This window comes from Narcine bancroftii, chromosome 1, assembly GCF_036971445.1.
Source record: "Narcine bancroftii isolate sNarBan1 chromosome 1, sNarBan1.hap1, whole genome shotgun sequence".
Taxonomy (NCBI): domain Eukaryota; kingdom Metazoa; phylum Chordata; class Chondrichthyes; order Torpediniformes; family Narcinidae; genus Narcine; species Narcine bancroftii.
The window spans coordinates 254,437,329-254,454,193 of record NC_091469.1 but is presented as its reverse complement, the minus strand read 5'-3'; the positions used below and the strand labels follow the sequence as shown (position 1 = coordinate 254,454,193).

At 45.1% G+C, this 16,865-nt stretch overlaps 1 protein-coding gene across 2 annotated transcripts in view; it reads right to left on the bottom strand.

Annotated features, from left to right (window-relative positions):
* trim44 (tripartite motif containing 44) overlaps nt 1-16,434 on the bottom strand; it is a 101,617-nt gene extending 85,183 nt beyond the window's left edge. The window contains exon 1 of one of the 2 annotated variants that reach the window (XM_069895748.1): nt 15,636-16,434. In XM_069895748.1, coding sequence (XP_069751849.1) covers nt 15,636-15,992 — 357 coding nt within the window. In that variant the 5' untranslated portion in view covers nt 15,993-16,434. The remainder of the gene's footprint in view (nt 1-15,635) is intronic. The other variant, XM_069895741.1, reaches the window with a different exon arrangement.
* Nucleotides 16,435-16,865: the final 431 nt, after the last annotated feature.

Sequence of the window (16,865 nt, the reverse complement as noted above, 5' to 3'; positions counted from 1 at the left end):
CAAAGGTCTCCTGCAGACAATGGCAGCTCCAGCCTGCTCTTTCATCTGTTGCCTTGATAAACAATAATCCATTAGTGATGTCTCTTGAGCACTCTTCAAAGCTCTTGCAAAAAGGTGTGAGAAATCACTATGTCTCCAGTATTTCATACAAGATCTGTTTTAAAGTGTTTTCATGTGACCTACTCTAACAAACCTTTCCCGATTTATCTCCCAAAAACATTTCTATATACTCTGTCACAATAGATTATCCTCATTTCATGAGGGCAGCATGTATCTATACTTACCTCACTTAGAATACTGGCAAATCAGACCAAGCAGACCCTCCTGCAAAGGTAAAGCAACTGTGAGTCATAGCTCACCTTGCCCACGATGACCAAATTGATCCACCCACACTCATCTCCCTCTAAACTCATCTGATCTAATGTATCCGTCCACTTTTTTTTTCCTTAAACGCTGCAATAGTACCTGCCTCAACCACCTTCTCCGGCAGCCCATTCCACACACCCACCACCCTCTGTGTAAAAATGTTACCCCTCAGGCTCCTGTTAAATCTCCTCCCCCTCACCTTGAACCTATGTCCTCTGATTTCTAATTCCCCTAATTTGGGCAAAATACACTCTGCATTCACCCCATCTATTTCTCTCATGATTTTGTATATCTCTATGAACTCACCCTTCATTCTTCCACACTAGCCTACTGAAGCTCTCGCTATAGCTCAGGCCCGAGTCCTGGCAATATCCTCGTAAATCTTCCCTACATTCTCTCCAGCTTGTGAGCATCTTCCCTATAGTCGCCAAAACCAAACTTAATATTAGAGGCATATTGTTCCCTTTCTTTATCTCCTGGTTATTTCTCTCTTCTCCTCCTTTGGATCTAGTCTTTCACAAGCTGCCTCTCCCTTTCCATCATTCAGTTCTTCCACCCTCACTCTCAGTTGAAAAACTATGTCAACTGAGATACTTCTCTAAAAACTCCAAATAAAGTTCCTGGGCTTAGATGCGTGGTTAAAAGATCCAGCTCTTCTTTGGGGTGGGGTGGGGGGGGGGGGGGAAATAATCAAAATCTTGAAAGTTTGAAACTGTACCAGGAAGTGCTAGAAAAGTTCAGCAGATTGTGTTTATCTATGGGGGGGGGGGGGAGTGGGGGGGGAAGAGTTGACATTTCTCTGTCCACAAAAGCTGCTAAGTTATTTTCAAATTGTTTTATGATGTAATAAATTTTAAAATAACACCCAGTGGCATTATCTCTGACATTAAAAGAAATTCTCTAGTTTAAAGTTATATTTGCTGTGAATATTTTAATTGAACCACTACTCCTTTAAGACATCAGGGGCAAGTAATGAGTAATGAGACTTTATTGTGATACAGATGCACCTAATTTTTTTTTAAACTTTCTACAGCAACACAGGTACACAAGATATACCAACTATATTAAGATAAATTAGATTAGAGAGAGAAAAAAAAATAATAAATATAAAAAAAAGATTGATTGTTAAATATTCACAGTTGCAGTTAGTGCAAGAGAATATGGCAAACAGATCCTTTGGTGGTCCCAGACTCATTCATAGCTTGTATTAGCATTAGGATATTAAGGGGAGGTTTAAGAGCAGATAGCCGTTGGATTTTAAAAAAAAACTCTTTCTTGAACCTGGAGGAGCTGGTCTTCGGGCTTCTGGACCTTTTGCTTGAGAGGATCAGTGAGAAGAGATTGTCACCGGGGTGGCAGGGGTCCTTTATGACATTGACTGTCTTCTTGAGGCAGCATCTCATGTGGAGGACTTCAATGGATGGGAGGTTTGAGCCTGTGATGGGCACGGCTAAATTTACCACAGTATACTTTCCACAGTACACATGTAGAAGTTTGATAGAGTACTCAACAACATGCTGAATCCCCTCAGATATTTAGAAAGTAGGTGTTCCTCCTTCAGTTGCCTCTATGTGCTGGCTCTCAGAGATCCTCCAATACGAGTTCCCCAGGAACTTGATTTTTAAATTGCAGGAACTAACATTCTTCACCTCCATTTCTCCAAGGTTCTTCTTTTCCTAAAGGTCTCACTGATGCTCAGACCAAGATTGTTGTTCTGGCACCAGCCAACCAGGTTCTTGATCTCCATCCTGTATTCCAACTCCTCATTTCCTAATTTTGGAACAACAATCCCGAACTTATAGATTGCGTTGGAGCCAAATGGGTATGCAATTGTGAGTGAACAAGGAGGCACGGTTAGAATAGCGGTTAGCGCAGCACCAACGATTGGATCCAAATCCCATGCTGTTTGTAAGGAGTTTGTATATTCTCCCCATGTCTGCAAGGGTTTTCCCCGGGGACTATGGTTTCCTCCCACCATTCTAAATGTACTGAGGGTCGTAGATTAATTGGGTGTAATTGGGCGGAACAGGCTAGTGGGCAGAAATGGCCTGTTACCGTGCTGTATGTATAATTTTTTTTAAAGGAATAGAGGAGGGGAACTAAGCACGCAGCCTTGGCATGCCCCCAAGTTGAAGGACAGTGAGGAGGAGATTATGTTGCTAATTGGCAGTGACTGGAGTCTGCTGATGAGAAAATTGAGAATCCAGTTGCAAAGGGAGGAATAGAATCTCAGGTCCATGAGTATGAATACAGGTTTTGTTGGCAGGATGATGTTAAACACTGAAGTGTAAAAACTGAACAATAGGCTGAGATTGGTGTTAATGGTGTCCAGGTGGAGGGCCAGTAAGATGCCATCTGCTGTTGACTTTTTATGATATAACATAACAATTTACAGCACGGAAACAGGCCATTAGGCCCTTCTAGACGGCACCGAACCAAACACCCTTTTCTAGTCCCACCTCCCTGCACAATGCCCATAACCCTCCATCTTCTTCTCATCCATATACCTATCCAACCTTTTCTTAAATAATACAATTGACTCCGCTGCCACTATTTCTCCCGGAAGATCATTCCACATGGCTACCACTCTCTGAATAAAGAAGTTCCCCCTCATGTTACCTCTAAACCTCTGCCCCTTAATTCTTAACTCATGTCCTCTTGTTTTAATCTTTCCTCCTCTTAACGGAAATAGTCTATCCACATCCACTCTGTCTATCCCTTTCATAATCTTAAATACTTCTATCAAATCCCCTCTCAACCTTCTACGCTCCAAAGAATAAAGACCTAATCTGTCCAATCTCTCCCTATACTCTAGATGCTTAAACCCAGGTAACATTCTGGTAAACCTTCTCTGCACTCTCTCCACTCTGTTTATATCCTTCCTATAATTAGGCGACCAAACTGCACACAGAACTCCAAATTAGGCTGCACCAACGTCTTATACAATCTCAACATCACCTCCCAACTTCTATATTCCATGCAATGATTGATAAAGGCCAGCATACTAAAAGCCTTCTTCACCACCCTATTCACGTGAGTTTCTACCTTCAGGGAATGATGTACCGTTACTCCTAAATCTTTCTTCTCTTCTGTATTCCTCAATGCTCTCCCATTTACCACGTATGTCCTATTCTGATTCTTCTTACCAAAATGAAGCACCTCACACTTATCAGCATTAAATTCCATCTGCCATTTTTCAGCCCACCTTTCTAAGCAGCCCAAATCCCTCTGCAATCCTTGAAAACCTTCTTCATTATCCACTATTCCACCTATCTTAGTATCGTCTGCATATTTACTAATCCAATTCACCTCCGATGATAGGTAGATTGAAGTGGGTCCAATTCCTTCCTGAGACTGGAGTTGATTTGGTCCATACCCAACATCTCAAAGATCTTCATCACAGTAGACACAAGTGACACTGTCGTATAGTGATCGAGGCAGGTCACCTTGCTCTTTTGGATAGATATCTTTTTGAAGCAGGCGGAGACTTTAGATCATAGCACCAAAAGATTGAAAATGTCTGCAAGGACTACAGATGGACAGTTACTGTATATCAAATGTGTTAAGAGTTTTACAGCACTGCAGGTCAACACTAAACCCACTGCTACCCAGCTGACCCATTGAATGAGCTACCCAAATACTCTTAGCACTCTGCACCTCCCCCACAAGCCTTCAATGTCTGTTTTCCTTTTTTGAATATCTATCCAATGCCTTCTGAAAGTCACTATTCAATCCACATTCTCCACCCTTTCAGACAATAACATCCTGACCTTCTTAACCCCCTGCTCTACTCACTTTGCACTTACGATTGTGTGGCTCGGTATGATAATAACACCATCTACAAATTTGTCGAGGATACCACTGTAGTGGGTTGTATAAAAGGTGATGAGTCAGCAGAGAGGAGGGAGCACCAACAACAACATGGCACTCAATATCACCAAAACTGAGGAGCTAATTGTTGACTTCAGGAAGGGAAAGCCAGAGGTGTACAATCCAATGTTCATTGGGGGAAATCAGAAGTGGAGAGGGTGAGCAAATTAAAGATCTTGGGAGTCACTATCTCAGAGGATCTTTCCTGGACTGAACACACTAATGGCATCGTGAAGAAAGCATGTCAGTACTACTTCTTTCTCAGGAATATGTGGAGGTTTGGTACGACACCAGAAACCCTGGCAAATCTCCACAGATGTGTGGTGGAAAGTGTGCTGACCGGCTGCATCACGGTCTGGTATGGGGACACCAATACTCCTGAGTGTAAAGCCCTCCAAAAGGTAGTGGACACAGTCCAGGATATCACAGGCAAAACCCTCCCCACTATCGAGAGCATCTACAGGGAACGCCGCCGCCATTAGAGAACAGCAGCGAATCTCAAAGACCCACACCACCCAGCACACATTCCGTTCTCAGTACTGCCATCAGGAAAGAGGTATCGGTGCATCACCAGGTTTGTGAATAGCTGCTACCTCTCCACCATCAGACTCCTCAATAACAAACTCAATCAGGGGCTCATTTAAGGACTTGTGCACTTTATTGATTTTTTTAAATTGCAGTTTATCTACATTCGTTATCTGTTTATGGTGGGTAGTTTTTTTTTCTACGCTACCAATTAGTGGTAATTCTGCCTCGCCCACAGATAAAGAATCTCAGGGTGGTAATGTGATGTCATGTATGTACTCTGACAATAGATCTGATGTCCATGGCCCCAAAAGATGGAAGCATTCAAATAGAATAAATATCTGTGAAGAAACATTGAGGCCTTTTGGGAAATGAGTTGGGAGGATGGAATCTGGTCTTTTCAAATAACTGCCACAGATTTAAAGGGCCAAATGGCATCCATTTGTATTACAGTGATTCAATTGTCCAATTATCTTCAATCCAGGGACTCTCCAGCCAATAGAAGCAGCTCTTTATAGGTTTAAAAATACCCAGTTTTGGATACCATTGCTCCACTGACCTTTCACAGAGGCTGACTGACCCCTTGTGTATTACTTCTTTGTTTTATTATGAGCAGCACAGGACAGATTGTGAAGGGCCACAGGCAACGAATGCCATTGCCAAAGGTCACATGGAAAGGATCGTCCAGACCACTGCCTTCTTGTAAACGTTGGAGCTCACCTCATGCAGTGTGTTCCTCTCAGGTATGCGAGAGCCTGAGCACTGGACCTCACTGGTTTGGTTTTGCACTCCCATGCCTCTTATTCACGTGTGGAGAGGAGACTGGCTCTGGATCTTGGTCCTGGGAACCTCCCACTGATAATGAGCTCAGGTCCAAGAAAAGCAAGACCTAATGTCCAAGACTCTACATGACTTTGATGAAAGTAGTAATTATTTGGCACTTAATACTGCGCATTAATTAACAAGCATTTGACAGATGCATCATTGGATTCTGCCTGGAGACCAGTGATTGAGATCAGTACTGGACCTTTCTCACCTCTCCCACAACAGTGGTTGAAAATATATAAATTGATGCTTTCTATCTTAAAGGGCAATGATTTGATGAAAGATTTCAAGATATTCAGAGGAATTAACAAAGAAATTATTTTTGCTCATTAGAGGGTTCAGTCCTCATTTCCACCACCCTCGGGTCCTTCCCTCAACTGTTAGTCCATTATGTTGAAGACTATTGGCTGTTTTCTGCACTCAGAGCCCAAGAAATTCATTATCCAAAGCTGCCAATTTCCATCTTGCTCTCATGTTCTATTTTGCCTCTTCCTTTGCTTGACACCTCCATCTTGATGGCCAGTTTTGATGAAAGGTCTCAACCATTCCCTCCACAGATGCTGCCTGACCCACAGAGCTCCAGCAGTAACTTGTTTTTGGCTACTTGTTCTCCAATTCCATTTCCTGGGAGGATATCATTCCATCTCCACCAGATCAGCTCTGACTTCCAGATGTCAACCTTCTTCCTGAGCTGTGATCTCTCCTCTATTTCCAGCATGTCTGCTCTCAATCCCTCTCCTCCCAACCAGAACAAGGATAGCCATCGGTTTGTCCTCCCCATCACCCCCAATATCAATGGATTGAACTGGCTCCTCTTCCAATAATCTCTCCATTTTGTCAATTCTTTCCTGCCTCCAACCTAACAGTCCTACAAGATCTTGGATCCGTTCACATTCTGAATAATCATTCCTCCACCACCGAGGACCATGCTGCTGAAGTTCAAACCTTTCCAGTGCCTCATGATACTCCTCAGAATACTGATGCAACATGGTTGGCATAGCAGTTAACGCAAAGCCTTTATAGCACCAGCCAACTGGATTTGAATCCTGCGCTATCTGTAAGGAGTTTGCACGGTCTCTCCATGTCTGTGTGGGTTTTCCCTGGGGGCTCCAATTTCCTCCCATCGTTCGAAACACACCAGGGATGTAGCTTAATTGGTGTAAATTGGGCAGCACCGACTCCTGGGCCAAAATTGCCTCTTATTATGCCCTATGTCTAATTTTTAAATTTAGAATGTCTGGTGTTGACCAGCCCATTGGCTACCTTTCCCAATATCTCCTTATGTGGATGTTATCACACTCCTGTAAGACATTTTGCACAGCTTTATACGGTCCTATAAAAATACAATTTGTTGATCCAATAAAACCTTTCAATTCCACTTAACCCATGCTCTCCAAAGACATGCCGGTGGTGTCAGTTTCAGGGTTTGATGAATATTGGTGGCCAGTGGTCAAATTTGCCTCTTTCTTTCTTTTTTTTTAAGTATACTACTGGAATTCCTGGTGACTATTGCAGCAGGTTCTTCCTTAGTAAAGGGCAGAAGTAAGCCATTCAGTCCTTTGAGCTTGGGCCCCCTAATTCAACAAAAGTGGGCTGCCATGAGTAGTGGTGGCAGCAGATTCAATAGTAGTGTTTAAGAGGCAAAATTTAACATAAAGACACAAATATGAGGGGATGGAGGGAAATCTATCAGGTGCACACAAGAGTTTTTGTTTGATTTGGATGTCATGTTTGACATGGACACGTGGGCTGAAGGACCTGTTGCTATGCTACCTTACTCTAAGTTTTACGTTCCACCTCAACGCCAATCCCTTGGTCAATCCTTTGCTATCTCTCATATGCAGACGTTGATCAATGTCTGACCTGAATACAATCGATTGGAAGGATCAGGCCTGCATTAACCATTAAGCAAAATAAGCACATGCTTAGGGCACCAGGGAAGGGGGAACCTCAGTTTTTTCCAGAGCCAGGTTTACCATGGTGCAGCTGAACTAGGGCCCCAAAATAAATGGGGAAAAAACATTAAGGTTACATTTAATATAGTTGTTGGATCTGACCTGGAAGAATATTGAATTTTTAATCTATTATTTCATATTCAGCACTTACTGAGTCTTAATGTCTTGTCAGTTAGACAATGGAAGGGTCAAGAGGGAACCATTATTGGGCTGTGCTTAGGCACCAGTTGGCTTTAATCTGGCCAATTACATGGACAAGTAATTGGGGTGTTACCAGGTGGGCAAGGCAAACATGGAGATTTTACGATTTAGCTCTTTATCAACTGGGCAAGATGGGGTGTGAAAGCCTCAGAGGAAGTTCTAAAACAAGAGATTACCATGATGGTTTTAGGGGGAGGTGGTGCAGTGTCAACCTGATGTGTCAGAGTCCTGAGCACACAATGAGAAACGGATCAGGCAGAATCTGTGGGTAGAAACATTTCCTGACTGGACCTTTTGTCGAGACTAAGGTAGAAAGGTGTGATGCGAACATGTACTAAGGGAAGAGGAAGAGGGGAGGGGAGCCTGGGTGGGGGGTGGGGGGGGGAAGGTGCCAAGAGCTAATGGGGCTAACAGATGAGAGAGATGGGCAGAGCAGCAGGGAGGGGGAGTTTGAGAGAAGTTAGCATAGGAGCAGGTAAAGAAGAGATGGAAACAGTGGAATATGCAAATACGATGGAAGCTGATAATAGGCCAGATGGGAAATGTAGGGCCCATTTCAAACTACTCATTAAGTATTTTTGTAATCAATGCTAAATACATGTTTTATGTATAGGTATATACAGGCAAAATCTTCGCTAGGATTCTACTAAATAGAATAATACCTAGTGTCGCCGAGAATATTCTCCCAGAATCACAGTGCGGCTTTCGCGCAAACAGAGGAACTACTGACATGGTCTTTGCCCTCAGACAGCTCCAAGAAAAGTGCAGAGAACAAAACAAAGGACTCGACATCACCTTTGTTGACCTCACCAAAGCCTTCGACACCGTGAGCAGGAAAGGGCTTTAGCAAATACTAGAGCGCATCGGATGTCCCCCAAAGTTCCTCAACATGATTATCCAACTGCACGAAAACCAACAAGGTCGGGTCAGATACAGCAATGAGCTCTCTGAACCCTTCTCCATTAACAATGGCGTGAAGCAAGGCTGTGTTCTCGCACCTACCCTCTTTTCAATCTTCTTCAGCATGATGCTGAACCAAGCCATGAAAGACCCCAACAATGAAGACGCTGTTTACATCCGGTACCGCACGGATGGCAGTCTCTTCAATCTGAGGCGCCTGCAAGCTCACACCAAGACACAAGAGAAACTTGTCCGTGAACTACTCTTTGCAGACGATGCCGCTTTAGTTGCCCATTCAGAGCCAGCTCTTCAGCGCTTGACGTCCTGCTTTGCGGAAACTGCCAAAATGTTTGGCATGGAAGTCAGCCTGAAGAAAACTGAGGTCCTCCATCAGCCAGCTCCCCACCATGACTACCATCCCCCCCACATCTCCATCGGGCACACAAAACTCAAAACGGTCAACCAGTTTACCTATCTCGGCTGCACCATTTCATCAGATGCAAGGATCGACAATGAGATAGACAACAGACTCGCCAAGGCAAATAGTGCCTTTGGAAGACTACACAAAAGAGTCTGGAAAAACAACCATCTGAAAAACCTCACAAAGATAAGCGCATACAGAGCCGTTGTCATACCCACACTCCTGTTCGGCTCCGAATCATGGGTCCTCTACCGGCATCACCTACGGCTCCTAGAACGCTTCCACCAGCGTTGTCTCCGCTCCATCCTCAACATCCATTGGAGCGCTTTCATCCCTAACGTTGAAGTACTCGAGATGGCAGAGGTCGACAGCATCGAGTCCACGCTGCTGAGGATCCAGCTGCGCTGGATGGGTCACGTCTCCAGAATGGAGGACCATCGCCTTCCCAAGATCGTGTTATATGGCGAGCTCTCCACTGGCCACCGTGACAGAGGTGCACCAAAGAAAAGGTACAAGGACTGCCTAAAGAAATCTCTTGGTGCCTGCCACATTGACCACCGCCAGTGGGCTGATATTGCCTCAAACCGTGCATCTTGGCGCCTCACAGTTTGGCGGGCAGCAACCTCCTTTGAAGAAGACCGCAGAGCCCACCTCACTGACAAAAGGCAAAGGAGGAAAAACCCAACACCCAACCCCAACCAACCAATTTTCCCCTGCAGCCGCTGCAACCGTGTCTGCCTGTCCCGCATCGGACTTGTCAGCCACAAACGAGCCTGCAGCTGACGTGGACTTTTACCCCCTCCATAAATCTTCGTCCGCAAAGCCAAGCCAAAGATATACATGTAATGTACATGATGTACTAACAAGTATCAGAACAGAATATATATGTATATAAGGCAATAGAGTACTGTAATTAGAAGCAGAAAATACAAGAGCACATTCATGTTTATTCTGTATTTGGAATTTCAGATCAGAAATGGTCATCACTTCTTCACATTCAGAAATGCTTAACGTGTTTTTCTATGGGAAAATTCATCAATTACACCAGAAAATTCAAGTAACTTTGCCTTGTCACTGTTGATGTTCAAAATTGCTAATCCATTCAAACGTTCTTGCACCATTGTGGACCAAAAGCATGACTTAATTCGTTTTAGGACACAAAAGCTCCTCTCATTAAAGGCCACCGTTACTGGCGATGACAGAAAAATGTGCAATGCGATGAGGACATTTGGGAAAACTTTGCCCAATCTCAAGTTCAATACTTGACCATAAATTTTCTTCTGTTACACAGCATCAATTACAGCACGGAAACAGGCCATTAGGCCATTAGGCCCTTCGAGTTTGAAATTCACATGAAAAATTATTTTAAGAAGAAGCACTTCACTCTGAATATCACTCGAAATATGATTTGGGCATTGAAGTTGAAACTGATTAGCCTTTTGTAACAACTCATTCTCTTCTAACTGCTTAAAATGCCACAAAAATAAAAATCAAAACGTCCCTGACTGCAGAAAAGCGACATGAAAGGCCAGTGATAACAAAGTCAATTATGTTGAAGAGCACATTCACCCTGAAGTAATTCTCAGCATCCTTTAGAGTTGGGCACCCTCTGCGAGTAGCAAAACTACTGGGCACACCAATTTTGATTGACATGTCGTGATTCTTCAAGTATATCATTCCATTTCTCTCTGTTTCAGGATATCTGTCCATAGTTGATCAATGTTGTCCCTTTCCACATCTAATGTGGTATCACACGATTGATCATTGTGAGAACTTTAATCCAAATGGCTGACATCAGTACACATTCAAAGGTATCCAAATAATTTTTGATACCTTGAAGATCAGACTTAAACTCTGCTGTCAAATTAGTAACTTCACTCAACTCTGCCACTGCATTTCTAACACTATCCAAATGCTGTGCAATTGGTCTTACTCAGTCAATTCTTGCTGTTTACATTGTAAAAATCTTCTGTCAGTAATTTTCCTTCCACTCACTGACCAATAGATTATATATTGATAGTAATATTAACCAATAACTCAAGAATCAATTTAACGGTGTTATTTTTTATTCCTTTACTTGTTTAATATTAGTTAAAAATATTACTAACAATGCTGTAAAATCTATTGGTCAGTATGGGGTAACAAAATTACTGATCTAGAAGATTTTCACAAACTTTGCAGCTCTATTATTTTTAATAGAAAATATACTAGCATAAAAAGTATCCTGCATTAACAGTTAAAAAATAAAAATACAAGAATGCATAAACACAAAAGACAATCCTAAACAAAGCTAATAATGAAACAATTATTATGTAATAATCATGCATCTTTTATCAACAAGCATTGAAACTACTCACAGCCCAACTACCCAAAGTGACAGCATTTATCTGCTGTCAAGTTTCCTGAAATTGGAAGGAGTCACGTGATGGAGTAGTGGCCGGACAGTGAACTCCAGCCCTCTCCAGAAAAGTTGGGAAAAACAAAGGAAAACACAAAGGCACAGAAATAAAAGTTACAGAAAAGTGAGTATAAAGGTGGAAAGAAGATGGCGACAAAAAAAGAAAAATCGAAAGCAACGGTAAGAAGAGAGGAAGAGAAGACAACGGAGGAAAAAGGTGAAGGCCTGACCTGTTCGAAGAGGCCCGCTGCGGAGAGAGAAACCCGCTCCCTCAGGTCGGTAAATAATGGACTACAAAAATGGCTCGCTGAGCCGAGTAAAAGTGCGCAACCGCGCATGAAAAAAAACACACCGACGGGAGGGGGGACCAGCTGGGGAGTCGATCTCCACAGCCGGCAACGACAGCTGCAGAACACCTGCAGCAAGAAGAGACCACAGAAGACAATAGAAACAAGAAAGAAGAGAAGGAAAGGGCAACAAAGACACAACAGATGGCCAACCCAGAGGAAGAGGAAGAGTACAGTGAAATAGAAGAAGAAAAGAAAGGCAAGATAAAGGAGGTACTTTCTCTTATTAAAGGATACATGGAGTCATTTAAAGAATGGCAAACACAGGAATTTAATGATTTAAGAAAAAGAATAAACAACACAGAAGAGAAAATGAATAAAATAGATATGACCTTAACAGAAATGGGAAAGAAAATGGACAAGATGGAAGAGCGGGCAGTAGCAGCAGAAATGGAGGTAGAAGACTTAAAAAAGAAATTGGAGGAATCTAATAAAAAAACTAAAGAGACACAAGAACTACTAGCTCAAAAAATAGATACAATGGAAAATTATAACAGAAGAAATAACATAAAGATAGTGGGCCTTAAGGAAGATGAAGAAGGCAAGAATATGAGGGAGTTTATAAAAGAGTGGATCCCTAAGACCCTAGGATGTCCAGAACTACAGCAAGAAATGGAAATAGAAAGGGCACATAGAGTATTGGCCTCTAAACCACAACCACAACAAAAACCAAGATCCTAAGATATACTACAAGAGAAAAGGTACTGGAGAAGACAATGGAAAAAGTAAGAGAGGGCAACAAACCACTGGAGTATAAAGGGCAAAAAATCTTCATTTATCCAGATATAAGTTTTGAACTCCTAAAGAAGAGAAAAGAGTTCAATACAGCAAAGGCGATTTTATGGAAGAAAGGGTATAAATTTATACTAAAGCATCCAGCGGTATTGAAAATATTTATTCCAGGACAACAAAACATACTATTCTCGGATCCAGAAGAAGCACGAAAATTTGCAGAACAATTACAAAAATAGACTGAGGGATGAAGACGGGTAATGAGAGTAAAAATGATCACGATTGATATGTATATGGGTAAACACAAAAATAGACTGAGGGATGAAGACGGGTAATGAGAGTAAAAATGATCACGATTGATATGTATGCGGGTAAAGAGGTATAAGAGTGAATAGAGACAATGTGCATACGTGAATGTATCTGTACTTAGAGGAAAATATAGATAGTATAGACAAGAATTAATAAGGGAAGGTAATGGAATAGAGAGAATAAGGAGGGAATTAAAAGAGTGACCTTTGTGACATATGAAAAGTGAAATCTTTTCTGGGGGGGGCTGGGTGGGGGGAAATAGCGGTCACTGCAAAATCAGTTGACGCTTGCGAGTGGATTCGCAAATCCAAATGGAGAGGGGAGATGTGGTTGTCCGACAAGGGATAAAGGACAACTCAGGAGGGGAAGGGGAGATTGGGGATAAAGAAGATAGAAATAGGAGAATAAGGAAAATGTTGGATGTTGTAGGAATGTTGTCTTATAAAGAGTTGAAAATAAGAAAACAGAAATGGAAAAGGAGGAAAGGTAATGATGGAAAAACAGAAAGAGAAGATAAACAAAATATAAAATGGCTACGCTGAACTATATGACTTTAAATATTAATGGAATACATAACCAAATTAAAAGGAAGAAACTACTAAATTTAAATGAATAAATGTATTCCATTAGAAAAAATAACATATAGGTTAAGAAATAATATTGAAATATTCGAACAAGTATGGGAGCCTTACATTAAATACAATAGCGAAAACCTACCGGGGACAAACATTACCTAAGTTGATGGAAGGAGAAGGAAAGAAAAGAATGGACTCAGTAGAATTTCTGGTGTATTTTTGTTGAATGACAACATTGTCTGACTGGCTTAATGCAACCTGGATTGTATACCTAAAATGGATGGGGGGGGGGTGGTGGGGGGGTGGCTTGGGAGGAGGGAGGGGGGGGGGAGAAAAAGTCATTGTATATGTGTGAAAAAGAAATAGTGTATATCATGGCTAATGTGATTTATGGTGTGAAAAATAAAAAATTTAAAAAAAAGTTTCCTGAAATTTACTAACGAGATAGGTTGTGCCCTGAGTGTGGTGCGAGGCTCAACACAGCTATCTATAAACCATTTACACAACATAACAAATAGACAAGCTGGAAGAAACTGATGGGGGAAGACTCGATAGCAAGGCAGACACGATCACTCGTACCCACACTTTCCGCGTGCACAGTGAGTGTGCTGGTGGTCAAGAGAACAGTGGGAAAAGATGCATTTTTATTTGTGAGTGTGGCCACCAGGACAAGATACACATCATAAATTTGGAAGCAAGTTGGTGTCAGTTATCTGCGTTTACTTAACTATATTTGGATAAATCTTTTATGAACCTTCTGTAAAATATTAATACTTTGTGCTAAAGGATCCCCCTGCCCTCTTTACAATATCCCTCACCAAGGTCACACCCCCCCCACCCCCACCTTTGTCTTGGTAAAGAATATTGATATTGTAAAGGGTTCTCCCCCACCCCCCACTCTACCAGGGGGAGTAAACCCCCCCCCCCTTTGCTCTACCAGGGGGAGTTAACCCCCCCCCCTTGCTCTACCAGGGGGAGTTAACCCCCCCCCCCCTTGCTCTACCAGGGGGAGTTAACCCCCCCCTTGCTCTACCAGGGGGAGTTAACCCCCCCCTTGCTCTACCAGGGAGAGTTAACCCCCCCCCCCTTGCTCTACCAGGGGGAGTTAACCCCCCCCCCTTGCTCTACCAGGGGGAGTTAACCCCCCCCCCCCTTGCTCTACCAGGGGGAGTTAACCCCCCCCCCTTGCTCTACCAGGGGGAGTTAACCCCCCCCTTGCTCTACCAGGGGGAGTTAACCCCCCCCTTGCTCTACCAGGGGGAGTAACCCCCCCCCCCTTGCTCTACCAGGGGGAGTAACCCCCCCCCCCTTGCTCTACCAGGGGGAGTAACCCCCCCCTTGTCCTACCAGGGGGAGTAACCCCCCCCCTTGCTCTACCAGGGGGAGTAACCCCCCCCCCTTGCTCTACCAGGGGGAGTAACCCCCCCCCCCTTGCTCTACCAGGGGGAGTAACCCCCCCCCCTTGCTCTACCAGGGGGAGTAACCCCCCCCCCTTGCTCTACCAGGGGGAGTAACCCCCCCCCCTTGCTCTACCAGGGGGAGTAACCCCCCCCCCTTGCTCTACCAGGGGGAGTAACCCCCCCCTTGCTCTACCAGGGGGAGTAACCCCCCCCTTGCTCTACCAGGGGAAGTAACCCCCCCCCCTTGCTCTACCAGGGGGAGTAACCCCCCCCCTTGCTCCACCAGGGGGAGTAACCCCCCCCCTTGCTCCACCAGGGGAGTAACCCCCCCCCTTGCTCCACCAGGGGGAGTAACCCCCCCCCCTTGCTCCACCAGGGGGAGTAACCCCCCCCCCTTGCTCCACCAGGGGGAGTAACCCCCCCCTTGCTCCACCAGGGGGAGTAACCCCCCCCCCTTGCTCCACCAGGGGGAGTAACCCCCCCCCCTTGCTCCACCAGGGGGAGTAACCCCCCCCCCCTTGCTCCACCAGGGGGAGTAACCCCCCCCCTTGTTCCACCAGGGGGAGTAACCCCCCCCCTTGCTCCACCAGGGGGAGTAACCCCCCCCCTTGCTCCACCAGGGGGAGTAACCCCCCCCCCTGCTCTACGAAGGGGAGTAACCTCCCCTCAAAACGGTAGCCCCGCCCCCCTCAGTTCTGGCCAAGGAGAAACTGGGCAGGTCACGCAGCACCCCAGCCAGGAAAGGGATTGCCCCTGCACTTCAACCCCGTCCCCTTGGCCCCGACGACCCCGGCCTCGGAAGGAAACTTACTCTCGCGGCCAAGTAGGCTTCGTCCAGCGTGATGAGCTGGTGCTGGCTGTGGGGCCCCACGGCGCACAGCACGCAGATGATCTGCTCGTCGTCCTGGCAGTAGAGCGTGATCTCCTGGCCATGATCCGCGCATTTCCTCCTCTCCCCGTCGTCCTCGCCGCCCGCCTCGTAGTCCCGCAGACCGTGCTGCCGCCTGCCCGGCTTCTCGTCATGCTGCCGCGCGTGGGCTTCACAGAAGGAGAGATCGCACGCGTCGCACACCTTGCTGGCGGCACGAGCCTCGTCCGGCTCGCAGACGTCGCACAAGCCGTCGGGCACGGGCTCCTCCGCGCTTTTCAGGCCGCCGCCGCTCGCCATCAGGTCCCGCCCCCTTCGCTCGCTCGCGCCGGACGCCCCGGGCGCGGGGCAGCAGACCGCGTCGGTAGGGGTCGGTGCAGAACGGGGTCGACTCTCCCGCCTCAACAATATCGCCGGAGCCGTAACATTGTAGCAAAATAGGTATCAAGGCGGAAGGACTTGACTGCAACTCCCTCTCCGGAGGCTTGGCTTCTGAAGAGCTGGTTACTTTCTCTCCCAGCAGCAGGAAGGTGGAACGCACCCCGCTTTCTGAAAGTATATATGATATTTGTGTAACTTCCTGGTCGGGCAGTGTAGCTCCTGTGGTGCCTGAATTCACTCTGCAGCAAAGTCCGCTTAGAAGTAAAACACGACGCTGGAGAAATTTGGCAGGTCGGACAGTGAGTGTCCTTTATAATAGCAAAGGCCAAGTCCAGGGCTCCTGCTGAGTGGGAACCCCCACCAGGTATTCGCATTGGACACGTACTGCACACAAGACATTGCAGCACAATCTTTTCTGGGTGGAGTTAACTCGTCGCTTCAAATGTTTGCTTGTCAAATATTTTAAGTGCAAATAAATATCCCTAGTGTACTTGAACCGCGGCTGAGGTGCCCTTCGACCTCTGCGCCTAATCCAAGGATGGGCAACCTTTAAAATTTAAGTTCGACAGCGGGTCATTTCGGCCCACGAGGTCCTGATCCTCAATGACCCAAAGACTGGATCGATAAGATTTCGCTCGTGGTCATTCGTCAAGTGTGACCCTTGACACTGTTATTTCAGAATCATTTGGGGAAATGTCATTCTCATTCATCAACAGAAATAGCGGGAAGCGTGAGTTGGTGGGGGGATTTGGTGATCGGGATGTGGTGTCAGAGGGACAATTAAAACAGAAT